This window comes from Phocoena sinus, chromosome 2 (assembly GCF_008692025.1).
Source record: "Phocoena sinus isolate mPhoSin1 chromosome 2, mPhoSin1.pri, whole genome shotgun sequence".
NCBI classification, from domain to species: Eukaryota; Metazoa; Chordata; class Mammalia; order Artiodactyla; family Phocoenidae; genus Phocoena; species Phocoena sinus.
In genome coordinates, this window is record NC_045764.1 from 84,105,878 (window position 1) to 84,130,226 (window position 24,349).

Sequence of the window (24,349 nt, forward strand, 5' to 3'; positions counted from 1 at the left end):
GGTGATGGAGACAGTATGTGGTTCAAAAAGCCTAAAACATTTACCATCTGTCTCTTAATAGAAAAAATTTACTGATTCCCCATTTAGAGTATAGCCATACTTCTCTAAGAAGCGGGGAAGTTGAAGGAAGCATCAGTTTAAGGGGAAAGGTGTTCCTTTGGGCCCTGATGAGTTGTCTGTTGTTGGACAAATAATTGCAGAGGTGAATTTGAAGAAAGGATGAGAAACCAGGACTATATTAATAATTGATCTGTAGTGTTTATTTTTTTGTAAGGCATTGTGTTAAACTATAAAGGATTTGGAAATTATCTGTTGTATCCATTCCTTTACTAGTCCAGGCTTCCATTGCCCCTCCCCAAAAGACTGGTGGCTCTAGCTTACTTTTACTTACCTCCCTGATTAATTTTCCTAAAGAGAGCTCTGATGATTCCTTATGGTAAATGCTACTTGGGATTCATTTTTTTCCGTATGTAAATTAAAATGTCAATGAAAATGTTTATATTTACAATTATTAGGAAGGCATAAGGTATGAAAAGTATATATACCTGTGTTTCACTTTTTTTTTTTTTGCGGTACACGGACCTCTCACTGCTGTGGCCTCTCCCGTTGCAGAGCACAGGCTCCAGACAGGCAGGCTCAGCGGCCATGGTTCATGGGCCCAGCCGCTCCGCGGCATGTGGGATCTTCCCAGACCGGGGCACAAACCCGTGTCCCCTGCATCGGCAGGCGGACTCTCAACCACTGCGCCACCAGGGAAGCCCACCTTTGTTTCACTTTTACGAGTATTTCAATTAATAACTATCCAGAGTTTTACAAGCCAGCATTTAGACTTAACTGGGGCATTAGTTCGTTGCTGTAGAACAGTCATTTTGAAATCTGTTGATACTTCCATCCCTATCGCCACTTGGGTTTGAATAGCTATAGTTAGAGTTGCTTCGGGTAGACTGTTGCTGAGGAGTGGAATTGGAGAAAGAAAAGGGGAAAAGCTAATACTGCTTAGCAGTAGTTAGCAATTAACAATGCCTTTTAGGAGAGGTATGTTAGCTCTCTGTTCTTTTTATTTTTCTCCATGTTCAGAAAATTATATACATAGTGATTACATAGGAATTCTACTTTTGAAAGTAATTAATATATTTCTACTCATTGGTTTCAAAAAAAGATGTAAGAAAGGTGCTTATTTAAAGCATATCATCAAATGATTTTCAAATGCTTATCTTAAATTTCTTTTAAAAAGCTAAAAAAAGAAAGCTAGTAGAGGCTTTGGAGTCAGGGTAAACTACTAGCTGTGTGACTTTGGACAGTCTTTTAACTTTCATGTCTAAGTCTCTGCCCATACCTTGTCTTTTCTCTTTCTGGAGCTCTGATTAAACTTACGTTTGATCTTCTCATTCTGTTTTACATGTCTTGTAACCCTCCCCTGCCTTTTTAACAGCTTTGTTGTGGAATAATGCTCATACTATAAAATTTGCCGTTTTTAAGTATACACATTTGATGGGTTTTTTTGTTTTGTTTGTTTGGTTTTGGCCATGCTGTGTGACTCGTGGGATCTTAGTTCCCCAACCAGGGATTGAACCAAGGCTCTCGGCAGTGAAAGCACAGAGTCCTAACCAGTGGACTGCCAGGGAGTTCCCCATTTGGTGGGTTTTTTTTTTTTTCTTTTTTTTTTCATTTGATGGTTTTTAATAAATTTATTTACTTTTATAACCAACATAATCCAGTTTTAGATACCTCACAAAGTTCCCTTTTACTTGTTTGCAGTTTATCCCTGCTCTCACTCTCAGCCCCAGGTAATTACTAAACTTACTGTTTCTGTGGTTTTGCCTTTCTAGAAATTTCATGTAAATGAAATCATAATATCTTATGTCTGGGTTTTTCCATTACCATAATGTTTTTGAGGTCCAGCAGTGTTGCGTGTTATCTTTAGTTTGTCCCTCTTTATTGTTAAGTAGTATATATCATTGCATGGATATATCACTTTGTTGGTTATTATGAATAATGTTTCTAGAACATTCAAATACAAGTCTTTGTGTGGACATGTTTTCATTTTTGGGGGGAAGATAGTTAGGAATGGAATCTTGGAGTCATATGTAAGTTTATGTTTAACATTTCAGTAAACAACCAAACTTTTCCTTTGTAAGTGTTTATACCATTCTGCATTCCGACTAGTAAAGTATGAGATTCCAGTTTATACATCTGTGCTTGCACTGGGTATTGTCAGCCTTTGATTAAAGCCTTTCTAGTGGTTGTGAAGTGGTATTGCATTGTAGTTTTAAATTTGCATTTCCCTAATAGCCAGTGAAATTGAGCACCTTTTCTTACACTTATTTGGTAAAGTAAGCATATTCTCTTTGGTGAAATGTCTCTCCATGTCTTTTGCCCATTTGTGAATTGGATTTTTTTTTTAATGTTGAGTTTTCTGAGTCCTTTATCTTATTTGCAAATAAGTCCTAAATCAGTATATGCTATTTTGGATGGAGTATTTTATAAGTTCCATCAGGTAAAATTGATTGACAGTGTTGTTTAAGTCTACTCTATTCTTTCTAGTTTTCCTATCAAGAAAAAGATGAGGTTAAAAAAAAAAAAGGATGTGAACTGTACAAGATTGCATTTCATAGCATTTATCTATGCCCATATATTTCCAAGTTCTCCCTAAGACCTTTTCCTCTTTTGTCAAGTGGTTGTCTTTGACAGAACTCCTTAGAAAGGTCCACTGTTAATTAATAAATTTGCTCATGTTGTGTTCATTTTTTGCCCATCTTTCATTCATATTGTAGGCTTTAGACATATGCTCATGAACTGCAAATGATTTAGTTAAAAACATATATATATAATTCATACCGGAGTAGTCTGAGTGCTTCTCATGCATGTATATTGCCATTATTTTAGTAGGTTATTTGCATATGTTCTAGAATCTGATTTTGGTGGACTTCATTACCATAGCATGGGACTGAGCTGTGGTCATTGCCATTTGTTTGCAAAGAAGCTCACAGGGAGAAATTCCAAACAAATCTTTGTCTTGCTTTAACAACCAGTAAAAATATAGCAGCAAGTACAACCACTAATCTGTTTTTCCCCCTCAAACCAGTTCCAGTTTTTTCTAGAAGAGAGAAGCAACCCTTTAAATGATAAATCACAGTATAATTTTAGTGCTACCCCTAAACCCTGCATTTTTAATAATAGGAGCTTAATGAAAATTTCATGAGTTTAAAGCAGTAGGTTAAGTTGGTTTTGGTAGAAATTCAAGCTCACGTTATCACGTAGCAGAGCAGCCTACCAAATGGTATTTTTTTCAAGTTACAAGCAGAAGTCACATGAATAAATGTCTTCAGGTCCAGATGCTCTGCCTACCTTCAGTGTACTATGGTTGTGGAGTGGGAGAAGGGGCCAGGATAGCAATAATATACCAGCAGTCTAACTGACATGGCCAGATCTTTTGGTTCTCAGGAGAATGCTCTAAATGTGATCCTGGGGATGGTTCTGTTGCTCTACAGGTGCATAAGGGAGTAGGGAGTGATGGAGATTGCATTCCTAAATAGAGTAAGTCTCATTGAGAAAGGTGACGTTTGCTCAAAGACTTGAAGGAGGTGATAGAATGAAAGTAATGAGTCAGGATGCAGAGATGCAGAGCACTAGGACCTTAAAGATTATTGTAAGGACTTTGGCTTTTATAAAACTTCTTTGAGTAAAATGTGAAAATACTGAAGAGTTTTGAGCAGAGAAGTGACATAATGACATATTTTAAAAGGATTACTTTAGGGACTTCCCTGGTGGTCCAGTGGTTAAGACTCTGCACTTCCATTGCAAGTGCCATGGGTTCGATCCCTGGTCAGGGAACTAAGATTCCATATGCTGTGTGGCATGACCAAAAATAAATAAATAAAATAAAAATGTTTTAAAAAGATTATTTTATTTCTTTTGGCAAGGGTGGCGTGAGTGGTTTCTGCAGTAAGCCAGGCAAGAGGTGATGATGGCTTGGGCCAGAATAGTAGCAGTGGAGGTGTGAGAAGTGGTTGGATATTGGATGTGTTTTCAAGGCAAGCTGACAGGTTTTGCCATGGGATTATATATGAAGTACATAAGAAGAGGAAACCAAAGATGACGTTAAAATTTTTGCCTTAAGGGACTTCCCTGGTGGTCCATTGGTTAAGATTCCACACTTCCACTGCAGGGGCCACAGGTTCGATCCCTGGTTGGGGAACTAAGATCCTGCATGCCATGCAGCCAAAAAAAAAAAAAAGAAGTATTTTTGCCTTTAAAAAAAAAAAAGAATTACAACTGGAAGAATAGAGTTACCATTTACTGAGATGGGGAAGACTTTATGAGAAATAGTGTTTGGGTGAAAGATGAGCTCAGTTTTGGCCATGTTACGTTTGAGATGCCTGTTAGACATCAAAATGAAGCTGTTAAGTAGGCAGTTGGTTATGTGAGCATGGAGTTCAGGGAAAGATCTGACATGGAAATACAAATTAGAGAGTTATCCAGTGTATTGATGGCAAACTGGATGTGAGCACTAAAAGAATGACTATAACTGGAAAAAAAGTCCAAAGTCTGAGTGAATATAACCGGAAAAAAGAAGTCCAAAGTCTGAGTGAATATAATTGGAAAAAAGAAGTCTAAAGATTGAGGAGAAGAGGAGAAATCAGCAATGGAGTGGCCAGTGAAGGGAAGAAAATCAAACTAACTGATGAAAATGTTTTAAGAAGATAAGAATGGTTGATTTTGTTAAATGCTGCTGATATATCAATGAAGATGAGTCCTGAAAGTTGACCTTTGGATTTAGAGAAAACCATTGATGATCTTGTTGAAACTTATTTTAGGAGAGTGCTTGCCTTGAAAGTCTGACTGGAGTGGGTTTTAGAAAGCATGGGAGGAGAAGAAAAGAGGGAAACACTTCTTCCAATGATCTTTACTGTAGATGGAGACAGAAACATTATGTGTTAGCTTGAGGGGCAAATGGAGTCATGCAAAATTTGTTGTGTTTAAAATGGGAAGAATAATAGCATGTTATGTGCTGATAGGAATAAGTTAATAAAGAAGGGGAAAAAATCAGGGAGAACTGGTGGAGAGTTAGTAAGGGTATGGGGTCTAGAGCACAAGAGTGATTAGACTTAAATAGGAACACAGTCACAGGAAGGAAGGCAGAATGTGTGGGTATAGATACTCATTGGTGGACAGATGTGGTAGAGGTTTGTAGAAGTTCTCTTCTTGCTCAATTTTCTGAGTGAAATGGGAAGTAGATCATCACTTGAGAGTAAGAATGCTGAAGGAATGTTGGTGGTTTGAGGAGAGGAGGAGATGGTGTGAAATCATACAGAAGAATGAGAAAATGGACCAGGGAAATATGGTGTGACTGTTGGACATCATGAAGGGACATTTGAGGTTTGTGGTCAGGGCTTTAAAGTGAAACCAGAGGGTGTTGTTTTGTTTTTTTCCATAGTCATATTAATATAGGCAGTTATGGAATAGATGGGGAATTGGATTGAATCAGGGTTGCGTTTGCTAGGTGTATTCCTAATACAGTAAAACTGGAGAGATTCCTATTTCCCCCCCCCCCCAAGGGGTATGTAGGGAAGCAGATTCTTCAAAGGAATACTACCAGACTTTAGTTAGAAAAAGAAGGTGGTGGCTTGCAGGATCTTAGTTCCCCAACCAGGGATCGAACCCATGCCCCCTGCAGTGGAAGCACAGAAGAATCCTAACCAGTGGACCCCCAGAGAATTCCCTAGAGGTTTCTTTTTGGAATACAGGCTCTTCCTTTTTGTACTGTACTGGTAAGAAAGAGGGGGATGGGGGCGAGAGATTTTGAGAGAGAGAGCGTGCTAATACCTATATTTAATATATATCTATATCTATAGATATATTAGATATTTAATGTTTATATGTCTAATATATATATTATGTGGAGGATGAAGCTCAAGATCTTCAATCTACTCAGTCCGAATTTATGGAGTTTCACCTATCTCAGTATGTAATGCCTCATCCCTTTTTTTAAAAAATAAATTTATTTATTTATTTTATTTTATTTTTGGCTGCCGTGGATCTTCATTGCTGCATGCAGGCTTTCTCTAGTTGCAGTGAGCGGGGGCTACTCTTTGTTGCTGTGCACGGGCTTCTCATTGCGGTGGCTTCTCTTGTTGCAGAGCATGGGCTCTAGGCGTGTGGGCTTCAGTAGTTGTGGCACGCAGGCTCAGTAGTTGTGGCTCGCAGGCTCTAGAGTGCAGGCTCAGTAGTTGTGGTGGATGGGCTTATGTGCTCCGCGGCATGTGGGATCTTCCCAGACCAGGGCTCGAACCCGTGTCCCCTGCATTGGCAGGTGGATTCTTAACCACTGAGCCACCAGGGAAGTCCACCTCATCCCTTTTTGATCAATCACCAATAGCAGGATACAGAGTCTAGGGATCCAGGCAGAAGCTTAAGTGGTGGTATAAAAAGTAATTTAAAAAAAACTTTAAAATTTGAAATTATTTCAGGTTTAGAGTAATTGACGGAAATGTGTTAATCTTCCACTGTCATCCTAGATTTGTCTTATTCTCCATATTGATGTTTTTGCTTTATGCATTTTGAGACTACTTTATTTGGTGATTCATATTTAAGATTGTTGTAGTAGTCTGGTGAATCAGATATTTGAAATCATATAATAACCTGCACTATCCTTGTTGATGTTTAGCATGTATTTTTTTTTTTAGTATTGTCTTTCTTTTGATTAGAATTTGCTTGATATCTCTTTCTATCCCTGTACCATTAGCCATTCCATGGCCTATGCTTTAGGTATTTGTCTTAGAAACAGAGTATAGCTATTATTAGGTTTTATTTTATTTTTAGTTGAATCTGACAGTCACTTTTTGTGTGTGTGTGTGTGGTACGCGGGCCTCTCACTGTTGTGGCCTCTCCCGTTGCGGAGCACAGGCTCAGGACACGCAGGCTCAGCGGCCATGGCTCACAGGGCTAGCCGCTTTGCGGCATGTGGGATCTTCCCAGACCAGGGCACGAACCCGTGTCCCCTGCATCGGCAGGCGAACTCTCAACCACTGCGTCACCAGGGAAGCCCTGACAGTCACTTTTAATTGGCTTTAAAATGATCCACTTCCCAGGATCATACCAGCCCCTCTTGAAGTTTCTGGCTGAAACTCGATTTCCCTCCTCTCTGGTTATTTGAAGCCACAGTATCTGCATAGCACTGTTGATTTAGTAATCTCAATCCCACTGGACTTAAATGGAATGATTCTAATATTTTAGGTGTGCTGTCGTCAGTCAACATGTTTGTATATAGTAAATATTTAGTGAATTAAATTATTTTAATGTATTTATCATTAAATTTTTCCTTGTAATATTAGTTGGTTAATTTATAAACCATCTTTTTTAAACTTTCTGTTTTAGTCCCAGAAATCCTGGATAGAAAGCACTTTGACCAAGAGGGAATGTGTATACATTATACCAAGTTCAAAAGACCCTCACAGGTAAGCATACTTCTCTTTCTTCTGGGTTCTTCTAGAAATAAATAAATAAATAAATTTATTTATTTACCTACCTACCTACCTTATATTTTTGGCTACGTTGGGTCTTAATTGTGGCACACGAGATCTTCGTTGAGGCATGCAGGATCTTTCATTACGGAGCACGGTCTCTTTGTTGCGGCACTTGGGCTTCTCTTTAGTTGCAGTGTGTGGGATTTTTGTCTCTAGTTGTGGCGTGAGGGCTCCAGTGCACATGGGCTCTGTAGCTGTGGTGCGCGGGCTCTCTTGTCGAGGTGCGTGGGCTTAGTTGCCGCACGGCATGTGGGATCTTAGTTCCCTGACCAGGGATTGAACCTGCGTCTGCTGCATTGGAAGGCGGATTCTTTACCACTGGACCACCAAGGAAGTCCCTCTTCTAGAAATTTAGATGTAAATTATATTGCTATTTATTAAAAATTTTAATTATTAATTATTTGTAGTTACTGTTAACTTTTGTGCTTACTGTTAATTATTCTTTTAGGATTAGGAGAAGGAGCTATCATAGCAAAATATCAGTGTTCTGGAGTTCTTAATGACATTTCACAACATAAAACCTCTTCTTCAAAGTGTTGTTCCATCCCTAATCTCCCCCATATCATACTAGTGTATTACAAAGACAGTTAAGGCTCTCTTTTTTAATTGATTCACTGATACTGAGAACTTAAAAAAGTTTGTGTATCGGTTTAATGGGCATCTACTGAGTGCCCAACACTATGGTTTATGCTGAAGAAACCAATATGAACCTAATAGTTGCTGGTTTTGTTTGCCAAAATATAGCTATAATGAGCATTTAGTGGAAAACCTATCACCAGAGATTCTGTTGGCATCTCTGATTGTCTTTTGGTCTTTAAAATGGCTTTGATAATAGAAAAAATTTTAAGTAAAGGACAGTAGTTAGAATTCAAGAAAAAGACCTGTTGAGGTATTTATTGAAGAAATATTTTTCCTAATATTTTTCTTTTTCTTTAGACCTAAAAATAGCAAGAAGCTTAAAAGGGTAAATTAAAAATACAGTTATTTTCTGGCCTACAGAGCACCTCTTTTCACAGGCACTTAGGAAAAATTAATTGAAAAAGGCATTTACAAGGATTTTTAGTCTTCTTACCTTTGCTGTCTCCTGTTAAACCCTGTTTGCTATGTAGTAATCTTCTCTGCAACTTTACTTCCATTTACTATATGGCTCTTATGAAAATACAGCCAAGTAGGTAATCTTTTATTAACTGATGTATTTTAAATTATAGCACCTGTCACCATTATTGTCCATAGTGAGTTTTTGGTAAATATTTGTTGAATAGAATTTCTGAACCTTTTGTTGCTTACATTACATAAACCTGCTGTTTGAATTCAACATTTCTCTTTTTTTTAAAACAGCAAAAAATACCTATTTTGAATATATCTCTCACTTAAACAAATTTCCATTATAAGAGGAATGTGCATGATAACTTTTGGAAAGTTTTGAGATGCAGAAAGTAGGCTCAGGGACTTCCCTTGTGGCGCAGTGGTTAAGAATCCATCTGCCAATGCGGGAGACACGGGTTTGATCCCTGGTCCAGGAAGTTGTCACATGCGGCGGAGCATCTAAGCCTGTGTGCCCCAACTACTGAGCCTGTGCTGTAGAGCCTGCGAGCCACAGCTACTGAAGCCCGTGCACCTAGAAGACCGTGCTCCGCAACAAGAGAAACCACTGCAATGAGAAGCCCATGCACCGCAATGAAGAGTAGCCCCCGCTCGCCACAACCAGAGAAAGCCCGCACACAGCAGCCAAGACCCAGAGCAGCCAAAAATAAATATATTTATTTATTTAATTAAAAAAGTTACTCTATCATTAAAAAAAAGAAAGTAGGCACAATACTCAGTTTCAAAACATGAAGACAGTCATTATTAATAACATTAATTGCACCTATTTTTAATCTTTTCTCAGTGCATAGCTTTCGTTTTAAAATATTGCTAAATTCAGTCTATACATAAAGCTTTGAATCTGCTTTTTTAACAAAATGTTATAGTAATACATTTTTTCATGATATAGATATTTTATAAGAATGGTAGTTAATATTCTGTTAGTGTATGTATCACAATTCATATACCTATCCTGCTCTTTGCCGTTTGAGTTATTTTCAGTTTTTAGCATTATAAATTAAAATTAGGTCACAGTGGAGATCTTAGTGGATAAAACTTTTGTGTTTAAAGTTTTATTCCCGCTTAGTATGTGTAATGCCAAAAAACTTTACAAAAGATAAAAGAATACACATTATCACCAGTAGTGACGAGATTGCCTGAATATTGACTAGAGTAATATGATCCATCATCTTCAAGAAAAAGTGATGAGTAGAAAATAGTGTATGTATTAAATTTGCATTTATTTGATTACTGTTGAGAAAACATTTTTAATATTCTTTAATATTCCCCCAATTTTTGTTAATTTCTGTAAATGCCTTTTTAGATCATTAAAATAGATAACCTTAATGTCTCTTCCAATCATTATTCTATGATTTATTTGTATTTCTTACTAATTATTAAAGATAGGTTTTATTACAAGATAAGATACGATTACATTTCTTAACCAGAGAGCATAAGTGACATTTCCCAGGTCCCATGGCTAATAATTCATAAAGATTGGATTAGAATTTAGATCTGCCAGTTCTAAATAAGACTGTGTTGTTCTTCCATTTAGAGAAAATTATGGTTTTGCTTTATTAAAAAATAGATTGTATTATCATTAAGGAGCTTATTTCTTGTAATTTTGTTAATTTTACTTTGCAGTAGAAATAATACAAGTCCTCATTAGGTGTTAAAGAAATCTCAAGCTGTTATTAAATACCCTTGCCTGTAGCCATCCATATGAGACCTAATTTACAAACACCATTAGCTGGTCATTTTTTCCTACACTAATTGGATTTTAAAATTAATTTAATATGAATAGGTTAATCATTGATTTACAAGGTACCAAAAATTATAAGTGAAAGCCTCGTTTTTACCACTGTGCCTTAACTATAAGTTCCCCTCCCTAAAGGAAACTGGTGTTACCTATTCCTTGGGATACCTTTCAGAAATAGATATACTCTTTGTCTGACCAAGCAGATGTATATTTATTCCTCCCTCTTCCCTTTTAAATACATACTGTTTATCTCGTGTTTATTATCTTGGCAATAACCACTTTGCTCTTAATTTTTGCATCCTTTTTAATTATATATCTGGATCATAATTTTAGTATTCCCTTAGGACATTTTAGCTATTCTGTTTTTTTGCTGTTAGAAAAAAAAATTCTGTTGGGTTTTTTCAGCAGTAGCCGTCCCTGACTCCTTGTTTGGTACCTTACAATAAATGCCGCTCTTTCCTTCACCACAATAAATAAATAAATAAATAAACGAATGAATGAATGAAAAAAAATTCTGTAGTGAATAACCTTATAAGTGAATCATTTTACACATATGCTGTAGATATTTTTTAACCTTCACTCTTAGTGCTTTAGACTTAGAGAAAGAGTCTGCATTTTTCATTTTGATAAGTATTGCCAAATTGCCCTCCATAGAGAGTTTATCAATTTATACTCCTCCCAGCAGATACGAGGCTACTTTCCTCTATATTCTCACCAAGATATTGTCTTAAAGGATTAAAAAAATTATTTTTCTAATCAAATACCTTTTCATGTTTGTTTTTACTGTGAATTATCTGTTTATATATTTTCCTATTTTATATTGATTCAATGAAGCTCTTATATATTAGGAAAACTAACATTTTGTCTGCAAATATTTTTTCTCAGTTTACCTTTAGACTTTATGGGTGACATATTTTTGCCACATAAAAATGTTGTATTTTTTATGTAGTTAAATCTGTCAGTCTTTTCTCTTATGGTTTTAAGTCACAACTAATTATATTTAAAATATGAAAATCATGTTAGTTTTTAAAAGTAGTTATTTGAATATGTAAATTAAGGTATAAATGTCTTGTGCTATCTACTGAAAAATTAAACTAAATACATAATTTTTCCTTTGTTTTGTATTTTTTATGGATTTTATATAGTTTAAACTAAAAAAATTATTTCCCTTTAAGTAATAGATTTACCTTGTTTTATAGGTGCCTTCCAGGATGTCAAATTTGTCAACAACTCGTCAGGTAATTTTCATAACTCCATTGCACAAATTTTGAAAAATAAAACTAATGTATAAAAAAAATCAGAATACATTGGGATAAATTCACAGGCCATTATGTTTAAGGGTTACTTTACTCAGACTTGGGAGGTGAAGGATCAGGCAAAGCTGCTTGAAACTCAAGTGTAGGTATCTGAGCAGAGTTCTAAAGCTGAATGTGACTTAGGTAAAGATTGAGGGAAAGGGATTTTAGGCAGAGAGAACAGGATGTGGGAAGGCCTCGCAGTGAAAAAGATTATGGTTCTGTCAGGAAACTGCAGGCTGTAGAATGTAAGATGGATATTGGAGAGATCAGAGTCTGGAGAAATAAGTAGGGCCAGATCATTTAAGCTCTTTGTGTACTATGCCACACAGTTTTGATTTCATGTTAAAAGGGTATTATATAGGGAAGTAACATGTTTAGTTTTTTTTTTTTTTTTTTCTTCAATAAAAGCAGTTGGGGGCTTCCCTGGTGGCGCAGTGGTTAAGAGTCCACCTGCCGATGCAGGGGACGTGGGTTCGTGCCCTGGTCCGGGATGATTCCACATGCTGCAGAGCGGCTGGGCCTGTGAGCCATGGCCGCTGAGCCTGCGCATCCGGAGCCTGTGCTCCGCAACGGGAGAGGCCACAACAGTGAGGCCCGCGTACCACAAAAAACAAAAAACAAAAAAAAACAAACAAAAAAAAAAGCAGTTGGTATTTTGAGGAGATTGGATTGGGAGAAAAAAATAGTTTAGAAACTTTTGGAGTAATTCTGGCAAAAAATGAGAGCCTGAATTAAGATACTGGCTATGGTGATGAAGGAGAAGTAGGCATGTTTGAAGGGATTAATCAGACAAATTCAGTAGGATTTGGTGGATGTATGGAGAAAGGGAAGATTTGAGGATGGTACCTAAATTTCTTACTTAGGCAACTAATTAAAGAGTAATGTTGTTCTTTTAAGCTGTGATGAAAGAAGACAAGAGGAAGATGAGAAGGTCTCTTGGTGGTGGGCTAGGAAAAGAAGTGCATAGAATATATTCATTTAGATATATTGAGTTGTTTTAGCATCTCCAGTCCTGTTCATTTGTTCCTCTAGATGGGAAGTTTTCTGTCTGGTGTCTTTACACTCAGGATGAAGAGCTTCCTTTAGCATTTGGTATAATGCAGATATACTGGAGAGGAATTTTCTCAGCTTGGTTTATCTGAAAATATGTTTATTTTACTCTCATTTTTAAAGGATATTTTCACTGAATGTGGAATTCTGAGTTGATACTTTTCTCATTCCAGTGCTTTGAAGATACCATTATATTGTCTTCTAGCTGTTGGTTTCCAGTGAGAAGTCAGCTGTCGTTAGTGTAGTTGCTCTCCTGTGTGTAATGGGTCTTTTTTTCCTCTGGCTATTTTAAGGATTTTTTTTTTTTTCCCTGTAATTCTGGATTTCAGCAGCAGGTCTATGATGTGCCTAGGAATGGTTCTTTTTGTACTTCTTGCATAAATATCTGCAAGTTCATATTTTTCACCAAATTTATAAGTTTTCAGCCATTGTTTCCTAAAATACTTTGCTGCCCCATTCTCTATCTCTCTTCCCTCAGAAACTCCAGGTATACATATATTAGATTGCTTGATATTTTCCACAAGTCACTGAGGCCCTGTTTCATTTTTATTTAATTAAAATAATTTTTCCCATTTATTAGATTAGATCATTTGTATTGATCTGTCTTCAGGTTCACTAACACTTATTTCTGCAATCTCCAATGCTGTTTTGCCCATCCAGTAGGAAGTAGATGCCCCAAACTAAATTTAGAAGACTGTATCATCAAATACTAATGTATTTATACTATTTTAATTCTATGGTGACGGTATTAATTTACTGATATCCTAAAATCAAAAAGATTAATTTTCATACTCTGAGTTCATTTATTTTCGTATGGTTTTTCATTGACTAATTTTTTAAAAGGTTTTTTAAAAATTTTATTACTTTTTTCCTTTAGGTGTTTTTGTGGTCGCTTGGTCAAGCAACATGCTTGTTTTACTGCAAGTCTTGCCATGAAATACTCAGATGTGAAATTGGGTGACCATTTTAATCAGACATTAGAAGAGTGGTCTGTGGAAAAACATACAGAACAGAGCCCAACGGATGCTTATGGAGTCATAAATTTTCAAGGGGGTTCTCATTCCTACAGAGCTAAGGTATGTCATGTATTTGAGTTTCTTCATTTACCTTATTACCTAATAATATACGTTTATTACCTGACAATAATATTGTGTCAGAAAATTAGTTTCAATCATTTCCTTATGTATTTTAAAGTTCTTTATATAGGTACATATATGAATATAGAATTGTTATATCTTGTTGAATGGAACCTTTTCTTTTAGTTTAGTCTACTATCTCACTTTTTCTTTTCTTTTTGGTCTTTTGGATTAAGTATTTTTTCATTAAGCTTTCCTTCTTTATAGCATTTTATTTATACATTGTTTTTCTATTCTTTAGATTAATCTTATAATAAATACTATAAAATGCATTTATAACTTGTTCCTATTATAAATTAGTACTTTTACCACTTCCTGGACAACGCAAGAAACTTTAGAATACTTGTGACTACATTTTTTTCCCTCATGACTAATGTGCTCTTGTTGGCATGAATTTTATTTCTTCGTGTATTAAACTTCCAAATCATAATTATTATTCATTTAGATGTATCAACATATTATCCCTTAGATTGTTCCACCTGCCTCCCTCCCTGCCTTGATTTGATAAGCAGTGCCAAATGTTGGGCCTGTCTCTCCATTTTTTCTATTCTCTTGGATCCTGATCCCACAAGTTGTCACTGCTTTGGTAGCTCACTGATAGCTTAACAACAGGTGCTATTTATCTAGTTTCTAGTTTCTTTAGTTCCCAGGGGCAGTTAGTCGCAAACAACCTAGTCCATCATTGTTGGAAATGGAATTCCTCATTTATTACTAACATAATCTTTTTTTTAAAAAAATTAACTTTAGATTGTTTTCCAAACACTACTTAATGTACCCAAGTATAATAATGAGTTAAACAGAACTAATGCAGAAAGACTTAGTACAGAACAAATCTCATTACAAATCATTCTTAACGGATTCTGGAGTCTTCTCAGTTTTATATAATTCTGATATTTTGGGATAATTTTCCTTGGTGTTTGATCTCTATTTGTAAAGGAATTGGCAATATGTTGTTTTGCAAAGAACCTTTATTAGAGATGATTAAAAGTGTTTTTCTGGGCTTCCCTGGTGGCGCAGTGGTTGAGCGTCCGCCTGCCGTTGCAGGGGACACGGGTTTGTGCCCCGGTCCGGGAAGATCCCACATGCTGCAGAGCGGCTAGGCCCATGAGCCATGGCCGCTGAGCCTGCGCGTCTGGAGCCTGTGCTCCGCAACGGGAGAGGTCACAACAGTAAGAGGCCTGTGTACCGCAAAAAAAAAAAGTGTTTTTCTTCCAACATCTGAATATTTTAGATTTCTTATGAGCTAAGTCATAGGTGCTTTAGATAAAGAAAATGAATTACAGTAGTCATAGCGAGTAAATTTTGTGATGTCACTTACCAGAAAGATCATTTTTTTAATCTTTCAAACCAGAGGAACTTACTCCACAGATATGATAGCTTATTTCCTTATAGAATGATTTTTCAAAAATTAAAGTGGTGATTCCATCTGAACACCTTGAAATACTGAGCAAAATTTATTATTTTCAGCAATTTGTGAGTCAAATCCACAGTTACTTCCAGTGAAGGAAACAATCATCTGTATTAAAAAAATCTGTGTTACTTTACTGCATAGTCACAATTCTGATCAATGGATTAGATCATTGATCAAACTTTCAAACAGATAATTCAGTATTTGCCTCTCATAGTTGCAAGAGTTGTAGAAGTCTCCATGTTTTCACCATTCTTCTCTTATTTTCCCTTTTCCCATCATCATACCTATCCTTAACACTTCTCACTCAATGCATACTTAATAGTTAAACAAGGCAATGAGTACTGTGGATAAATTTGTAAATCAGATGAATGGTAATTAAGTTTATATAAACAGAAAGAGTAACAAATTTACATCTTGGTTTAAAAATTACAGTGCCACTACTTCTGTAGCTCTTATGGAATGATTTTCCAACTTTAAAATCATTTGCTATTGCTTATTCCTAGAAGTGTAAATATATTGCAAGTAGCCTGTGAAATTTATTTTATAATAATCTGATCCAAACAAAATTTTTCTTACGTCATATAATGTTGCATTTTGAAACCTATGAATATTCAATTGTTAATTATTGTTTTAAAACCTTTTTTATTAGTATGTGAGGCTATCATATGACACCAAACCTGAAGTCATTCTACAACTTCTTCTTAAAGAATGGCAAATGGAATTACCCAAACTTGTTATCTCTGTACACGGTGGCATGCAGAAATTTGAGCTTCACCCACGAATCAAGCAGTTGCTTGGAAAGGGTCTTATTAAAGCTGCAGTTACAACTGGAGCCTGGATTTTAACAGGAGGAGTAAACACAGGTAATGTGATTATACCAGTTTTATTTGGTGTGCATGTAAATTCTTCATAATATCAATTAGATATTTGAAAAGTCAACACTGAATATAAATATATTCAATTCTTCTGTTAAATAATCTACTTCCTAAGTATAAATGCTAACTGAAAAAGTATTTGGTTTTCATTTATTCTTTTAAAAGAATAATATGCTTTATCATTCACTTTTTTTAAATTAAGACTTTATTTATTTATTTATTTCTGGCCACGCTGTGCGGCTTGTGGGATCTTAGTTCCCGGACCAGGGATTGAATCCGGGACCCGCGTCCCTCCGTGAAAGCACCAAGTCCTAACCACTGGACCGCCAGGGAATCCCCAAGAATAATATGCTTTAGAGCAGGGGTTTGCAAACTGTGGCTCCATGCACCAAATCCAGCCTACTCCTTATTTTTGTAAATAAAGGTTTTTTGGAACGCAGCCACACTCATTTGTTTTTGTATTGTTTTGTATCATACTTTTGTGCTACAAAAGCAGAGGTGAGTGGTCTGACAAAGACTGTATGCCCTGCAAAGCCTAAAATATTTACAATTTGGTCCTTTATAAGAAAGTTTGCTGACTCCCTACTGTAAAGTGAAGTGTTGTTCTTGTCACTCTGTGACTACTGGTAAATTGAGAGAAGAATGGCAATTCATTGCCTAGACACTGGTAACAAATAGCTTTTCAAATTAATTTTTAATGTACTATAATCTTTCATTCTAAGTCTTCCCTGTCAGATATACAGGTTGGATATATTGAAGGCAAATTAATTTTAATATCCAAAGTAAAACATAGTTATTATTTAAATTAGCTTGGAAAAATCTAATTTGTTATCAGCAACTGTGTTTTGAACCTCATTGTGTGTCAGGCACTCTTCTGGCTGCTGAAAATATATCATTCCACAAAATAAAATATTTACCTTCATGGAACTTATATTCTAGTGGGGAAGATGCAAACAACAAACATAACTAAATAGTGTATAATAAATTAGATGATAAGTGCTTTGGAGACACATGAAATACAGAGGCGGGATAGTGAGGGATGATCGAGGGGACTTCATTGATAAGGTGACATTTGAGTAGAGATGTAAGGAAATGAAGTGAGCAAGATCAGAATAATGTGGAGCAAGAGCATTTAAAGGAGAAGTGGCAAGTGTTGGAAGAATAGTAAGAAAGGTCCAGTGTAGCTTGACTGGAATGAGCAAGGAGTGCCAAGTGATGAAATCAGAAAGTTATGGGTGAGTGGTGGTGGTGGTAGGCCTGGCGTGGGGTGGTGTGGTGAATAGCATGGGCAATAGACAGATCATCATATAAGGCCTTGTAGGCCATTATAAGCACTATGACTTTTAATCGAATGAGAAGGGGAGGTTTTAAACAGAGAGTTGACAAGAGCAAAGATCACTTGAATGATGATTTAAAAATAGACTGTAAACAGGCAAGGCATCACTTGGAAGAACAGTGAAGGTGCTGTTTCCATTATCCATGTTAGGAATGAGATCTAATGCGTTATAAAAATCAAATTGAGTGATGCACTGGTTTGCTAGGGCTGCTATAATAAAATACCACAGACTTGGTGGCTTAAACAAAAGAAATTTATTTTCTCACAGTTCTGGAGACCCAAGATCAAGATGTTAGCAGGTTTGGTTCCTCCTGAGGCATCTCTCCTTGACTTTCAGATGGCTCTCTTCTCCCTGTGTCCTCCTGTGGCCTTCCCTCTGTGCATGTGCATCCCTGGTGTCTCTTTTTGTGTCCAAATTTCCCCTTCTTATAAGGACACCAGCCAGATTGGAGTAGGGCCCACCCTAACAGCCTCATTTTCACATGATAACCTAAAGAACCTATTTCCAAATACAGTCACATTCTGAGGTACTGGGATTAGGATTGCAACATAGGAATTTTGGAGAGGTTACAGTTCAGTCCATAACAAGTGATAATGAGAAGTTGTGTGCTCTTTTGAATTATCTTTTCTACTTTCCTCCCAATTTTGACTCAGTTGGAAAACTTTTGTAGTTTTTTGTGAGCATGTGTGTTTTGCTTGTAGTCCTGAGCCATACTCTTGTTTTTTTTAAGATGATGTTTAGAGCAGTAACAAAAACTACAGTTAACATGAGGAATCTAAGAGAGGAGACTAGGCCTAATAACATGGTAAAAGTTTTACGTGTGTTTCAGGCAGCTGTAGTGATTTGACATTGTGGGTTTTTTTTTCTTTTTTGTCCTTGTATTTTCTGTTGTAAGTTTGTCTTTTGGACCTTGTTGCCTTTTATCTAGTGTATGTAAAGAAAAATACCACCAATTGTAATGTTATTGAGCAAAGGATTGTTCTGAACACTGTAAAGACTTCCAAATAAAATGAATTAAATTTTGTATGAACAGGTGTGGCAAAACATGTTGGTGATGCCCTTAAAGAACATACTTCCAGATCATCTCGAAAGATTTGCACTATCGGAATAGCTCCGTGGGGAGTGATTGAAAACAGAAATGATCTTGTTGGGAGAGATGTAAGAGTGCTTTTTAAAATTTCTTACATTTAAACTTATGTATAAACAAAATTAGAGCAAGAATAATGCGAAGTCAACCTAAAATATTCATGATCATACCACGACCGTTTCGAAAATGCATTCATAGATACAAAAAGTACTGTTAATACATTGTTTCTGCCTTCTTTTGTATAACTATTTCACACCGTTTCCATGTCATGCCAGTCTTTGTAATTAAATTTTTAATGGCGACTTTCTATTAAGAATTAATTGTATTGTCTGTAAGAGTAGTAATCAAATACCGGTGTTTTATTCAAGTAGGTTGAAGACATGTGAATTGGTTATAGATATCTTTCAAGAGATTATTAAAAAGGAATTACTGAATTATAATGATCACTTTCAAGTGCAATTAAATTTCTAACTTCAATTTTAAAGATTCTACTTATGACTGGAAAAATAACTATGACATTTGATTGCTTTTCTTCAGTGTCCTTTATATATTTCACTTTATTCAGTAATAACTTAATAGTTTCTTCATATTGTTTGTTTATTTGCTTGTTTGCTGCTGTTTCCTTTGCATGGGACGATGAAATATGGTATATTCTGCATTGATAGCCGAAATACAACACTGTGGTTCAACCCATTATTGAATAATCTTCAGCTGCTTAAAAGCTCATGCTTTTTGATATATTCTTTTACATTTTCTATTTGTTGCTATGCATAAATAGAATCTTACCTCCTACTTGCCTTTACAGATTATTTCAAAATTTGTTTTTACTTTATATTAAATTTAATCCTGCCCACTAACTCTCATGTTTGCTATTGTTTAGGTGGTTGCTCCTTACCAAACGTTATTGAACCCTCTGAGCAAATTGAATGTTCTGAATAATCTACATTCCCATTTCATATTGGTGGATGATGGCACTGTTGGAAAGTATGGGGCAGAAGTCAGACTGAGAAGAGAACTTGAAAAAACTATTAATCAGCAAAGAATTCATGCTAGTAAGGGAATTTATAAATTTGTTGTTGTTGAAATTATCCTGGGCTGTATTAATTGCGAGCAGCATTCTAAAAACGGTAGACTGTTCTTTAAGTGTTCATTTCCTTATGTAGCAGGATAACATACAAAACAACCATGAATGACTGACATTACACAAAATAAGATCTAGGAAAGGAAGTCTGAGATTAAATAGGGTACTCAGATAACAAAGCCAAAGCCACAGAGGTTCATTGGAAGCTTTGTTGCTATTGTAATCCCACTGCAGCTCAAGGAATTCAGAAATATTCTTAATGTATGACATATTCCAATACCCGACTTTGAAATTCAAGATTGAAGAGGAAAAATATACTTTATGGTGAAGTAAGAATCACCTTGCTTAAAGTTGATAACACGAGTAGGTATCACTCTTTGGTAGATAATGTCTTAAAAGTTGGTATTTTTGACACTGGTCTTCCTTTCTTTTTTTTTTTTTTTTACATCTTTATTGGAGTATAATTGCTTTACAATGGTGTGTTAGTTTCTGCTTTATAACAAAGTGAATCAGCCATACATATACATATGTTCCCATATCTCTTCCCTCTTGCGTCTCCCTCCCTCCCACCCTCCCCATCCCACCCCTCCAGGTGGTCACAAAGCACCGAGCTGATCCCCCTGTGCCATGCGGCTGCCCCCGACCAGCTATCTACCTTACGTTTGGTAGTGTATATATGTCCATGCCTCTCTCTCGCTTTGTCACAGATTACCCTTCCCCCTCCCCATATCCTCAAGTCCGTTCTCTAGTAGGTCTGTGTCTTTATTCCTGTCTTACCCCTAGGTCCTTCATGACATTTTTTTCCCCTTAAATTCCATATATATGTGTTAGCATACGGTATTTGTCTTTCTCCTTCTGACTTACCTCAATCTGTATGACACACTCTGGGTCTATCCACTTCATTACAAATAGCTCAATTTCATTTCTTTTTATGGCTGAGTAATATTCCATTGTATATATGTGCCACATCTTCTTTATCCATTTATCCGATGATGGACACTTAGGTTGTTTCCATCTCTGGGCTATTGTAAATAGAGCTGCAATGAACATTTTGGTACATGACTCTTTTTGAATTATGGTTTTCTCAGGGTATATGCCCAGTAGTGGGATTGCTGGGGCATATGGTAGTTCTATTTGTAGTTTTTTAAGGAACCTCCATACTGTTCTCATAGTGGCTGTACCAGTTCACATTCCCACCATCAGTGCAAGAGTGTTCCCTTTTCTCCACACCCTCTCCAGCATTTATTGTTTCTAGATTTTTTGATGATGGCCATTCTGACTGGTGTGACATATCTCATTGTAGTTTTGATTTGCATTTCTCTAATGATTAATGATGTTGAGCATTCTTTCATGTGTTTGTTGGCTGGCAGTCTGTATATCTTCTTTGGAGAAATGTCTATTTAGGTCTTCTGCCCATTTTTGGATTGGGTTGTTTGTTTTTTTGTTATTGAGCTGCATGAGCTGCTTACAAATTTTGGAGATTAATCCTTTGTCAGTTGCTTCATTTGCAAATATTTTCTCCCATTCTGAGGGTTGTCCTTTGGTCTTGTTTATGGTTTCCTTTGCTGTGCAAAAGCTTGGAAGTTTCATTAGGTCCCATTTATTTTTGTTTTTATTTCTCTAGGAGGTGGGTCAAAAAGGATCTTGCTGTGATTTATGTCATACAGAGTGTTCTGCCTATGTTTTCTTCTAAGAGTTTGATAGTTTCTGGCCTTACATTTAGGTCTTTAATCCATTTTGAGCTTATTTTTGTGTATGGTGTTAGGGAGTGATCTAATCTCAAACTTTTACATGTACCTGTCCAGTTTTCCCAACACCACTTATTGAAGAGGCTGTCCTTCTCCACTGTGCATTCCTGCCTCCTTTATCAAAGATAAGGTGACCATATGTACGTGGGTTTATCTCTGGGCTTTCTATCCTGTTCCATTTATCTATCTTTCTGTTTTTGTGCCAGTACCGTACTGTCTTGATTACTGTAGCTTTGTAGTTTAGTCTGAAGTCAGGGAGCCTGATTCCTCCAGCTCCGTTTTTCAATCTCAAGATTGCTTTGGCTATTCGGGGTCTTTTGTGTTTCCATACAAATTATGAAATTTTTTGTTCTAGTTCTGTGAAAAATGCCAGTGGTAGTTTGATAGGGATTGCATTGAATCTGTAGATTGCTTTGGGTAGTAGAGTCATTTTCACAATGTTGATTCTTCCAATCCAAGAATATGGTATATCTGTCCGTCTATTTGTATCATGTTTAATTTCTTTCATCGGTGTCTTATAATTTTCTGCATACAGGTGTTTTGTCTCCTTAGGTAGGTTTATTCCTAGATACTTTATTCTTTTTGCTGCAGTGGTAAATGTGAGTGATTTCTTGATTTCACTTTCAGATTTTTCATCATTAGTTTATAGGAATGCCAGAGATTTCTGTGCATTAATTTTGTATCCTACTACTTTACCAAATTCATTGATTAGCTCTAGTAGTTTTCTGGTAGCATCTTTAGGATTCTCTATGTATAGTATCCTGTCATCTGCAAACAGTGACAGCTTTATTTCTTCTTTTCCGATTTGGGTTCCTTTTATTTCCTTTTCTTCTCTGATTGCTGTGGCTAAAACTTCCAAAACTATGTTGAATAAGAGTGGTGAGAGTGGGCAACCCTGTCTTGTTCGTGATCTTAGTGGAAATGGTTTCAGTTTTTCACGAATGAGGACGATGTTGGCTGTGGGTTTGTCATATATGGCCTTTATTATGTTGAGGAAAGTTCCCTCTATGCCTACTTTCTGCAGGGTTTTTATCATAAATGGGTGTTGAATTTTGTCGAAAGCTTTCTCTGCATCTATTGAGATGATCATATGGTTTATCTCCTTCAATTTGTTAAGATGGTGTATCACGTTGATTGATTTGCGTATATTGAAGAATCCTTGCATTCCTGGAATAAACCCCACTTGATCATGGTGTATGATCCTTTTAACGTGCTGTTGGATTCTGTTTGCTAGTATTTTGTTGAGGATTTTTACATCTATGTTCATCAGTGATATTGGCCTGTAGTTTTCTTTCTTTGTGACATCCTTGTCTGGTTTTGGTATCAGGGTGATGGTGGCCTCATAAAATGAATTTGGGAGTGTTCCTCCCTCTGCTATATTTTGGAAGAGTTTGAGAAGGATAGGTGATAGCTCTTCTCTAAATGTTTGATAGAATTCGCCTGTGAAGCCATCTGGTCCTGGGCTTTTGTTTGTTGGAAGACTTTTAATCACAGTTTCAATTTCAGTGCTTGTGATTGGCCTGCTCATATTTTCTATTTCTTCCTGATTCAGTCTTGGCAGGTGGTGCATTTCTAAGAATTTGTCCATTTATTCCAGACTGTCCATTTTATTGGCATGGAGTTGCTTATAGTAATCTCTCATGATCTTTTGTACTTCTGCAGTGTCAGTTGTTACTTCTCCTTTATCATTTCTAATTCTATTGATTTGAGTCTTCTCCCTTTTTTTCTTGATGAGTCTGGCTAATGGTTTATCAATTTTGTTTAGCTTCTCAATGAACCAGCTTTTAGTTTTATTGATCTTTGCTATCGTTTCCTTCAATTCTTTTTCATTTATTTCTGCTCTGATCTTTATGATTTTTTTCCGTCTGCTAACTTTGGGTGTTTTTGTTCTTCTTTCTCTGATTGCTTTAGGTGCAAGGTTAGGTTGTTTATTCGAGATGTTTCCTGTTTCTTAAGGTAGGATTGTATTGCTGTTAACTTCCCTCTTAGAACTGCTTTTGCTGCATCCCATAGGTTTTGGGTCATCATGTCTCCATTGTCATTTGTTTCTAGGTATTTTTAATTTCTCTTTGATTTCTTCAGTGATCACTTCGTTATTAAGTAGTGTATTGTTTAGTCTCCATGTGTTTGTATACTTTACAGATCTTTTCCTGTAATTGATATCTAGTCTCATAGCGTTGTGGTCGGAGAAGATACCTGATATGATTTCAATTTTCTTAACTTTACCAAGGCTTGATTTGTGACCCAAGATACGATCTATCCTGGAGAATGTTCCATGAGCACTTGAGAAAATGTGTATTCTGTTGTTTTTGCATGGAATGTCCTATAAATATCAATTAAGTCCATCGTGTTTAATGTATCATTTAAAGAATGTGTTTCCTTATTTATTTTCATTTTGGATGATCTGTACATTGGTGAAAGTGGGGTGTTAAAGTCCTTTACTATGATTGTGTTACTATCAATTTCCCCTTTTATGGCTGTTAGTATTTGCCTTATGTATTGAGGTGCTTCTATTTTGGGTGCATAAATATTTACAATTGTTATACCTTCTTGGATCGATCCCTTGATCATTATGTAGTGTCCTTCTTTGTCTCTTCTAATAGTCTTTATTTTAAAGTCTGTTTGGTCTGATATGGGAATTGCTACTCCAGCTTTCTTTTGGTTTCCATTTGCATGGAATATCTTTTTCCATCCCCATACTTTCAGTCTGTATGTGTCTCTAGGTCTGAAGTGGGTCTCTTGTAGACAGAATATATATGGGTCTTGTTTTTGTATCCATTCAGCCAATCTGTGTCTTTTGGTGGGAGCGTTTAGTCCATTTACATTTAAGGTAATTATCGATATGTATGTTCCTATTCCCATTTTCTTAATTGTTTTGGGTTCGTTATTGTAGGTCTTTTCCTTCTTGTGTTTTTTGCCTAGAGAAGTTCCTTTAGCATTTGTTGTAAAGCTGGTTTG

The 24,349-nt window shown here is 36.2% G+C and overlaps 1 protein-coding gene across 3 annotated transcripts in view; it reads left to right on the forward strand.

Moving 5' to 3' along the window:
• The window catches only part of TRPM7 (transient receptor potential cation channel subfamily M member 7), a 121,536-nt gene that overhangs the window by 19,180 nt on the left and 78,007 nt on the right, over positions 1-24,349 (forward strand). For all 3 annotated transcript variants that reach the window (XM_032621934.1, XM_032621936.1, XM_032621935.1), the window contains exons 2-7: positions 7,378-7,457; positions 11,568-11,606; positions 13,594-13,792; positions 15,913-16,126; positions 18,509-18,633; positions 19,443-19,614. In XM_032621934.1, the coding sequence (XP_032477825.1) occupies positions 7,378-7,457; positions 11,568-11,606; positions 13,594-13,792; positions 15,913-16,126; positions 18,509-18,633; positions 19,443-19,614 (829 nt within the window). The remainder of the gene's footprint in view (positions 1-7,377; positions 7,458-11,567; positions 11,607-13,593; positions 13,793-15,912; positions 16,127-18,508; positions 18,634-19,442; positions 19,615-24,349) is intronic.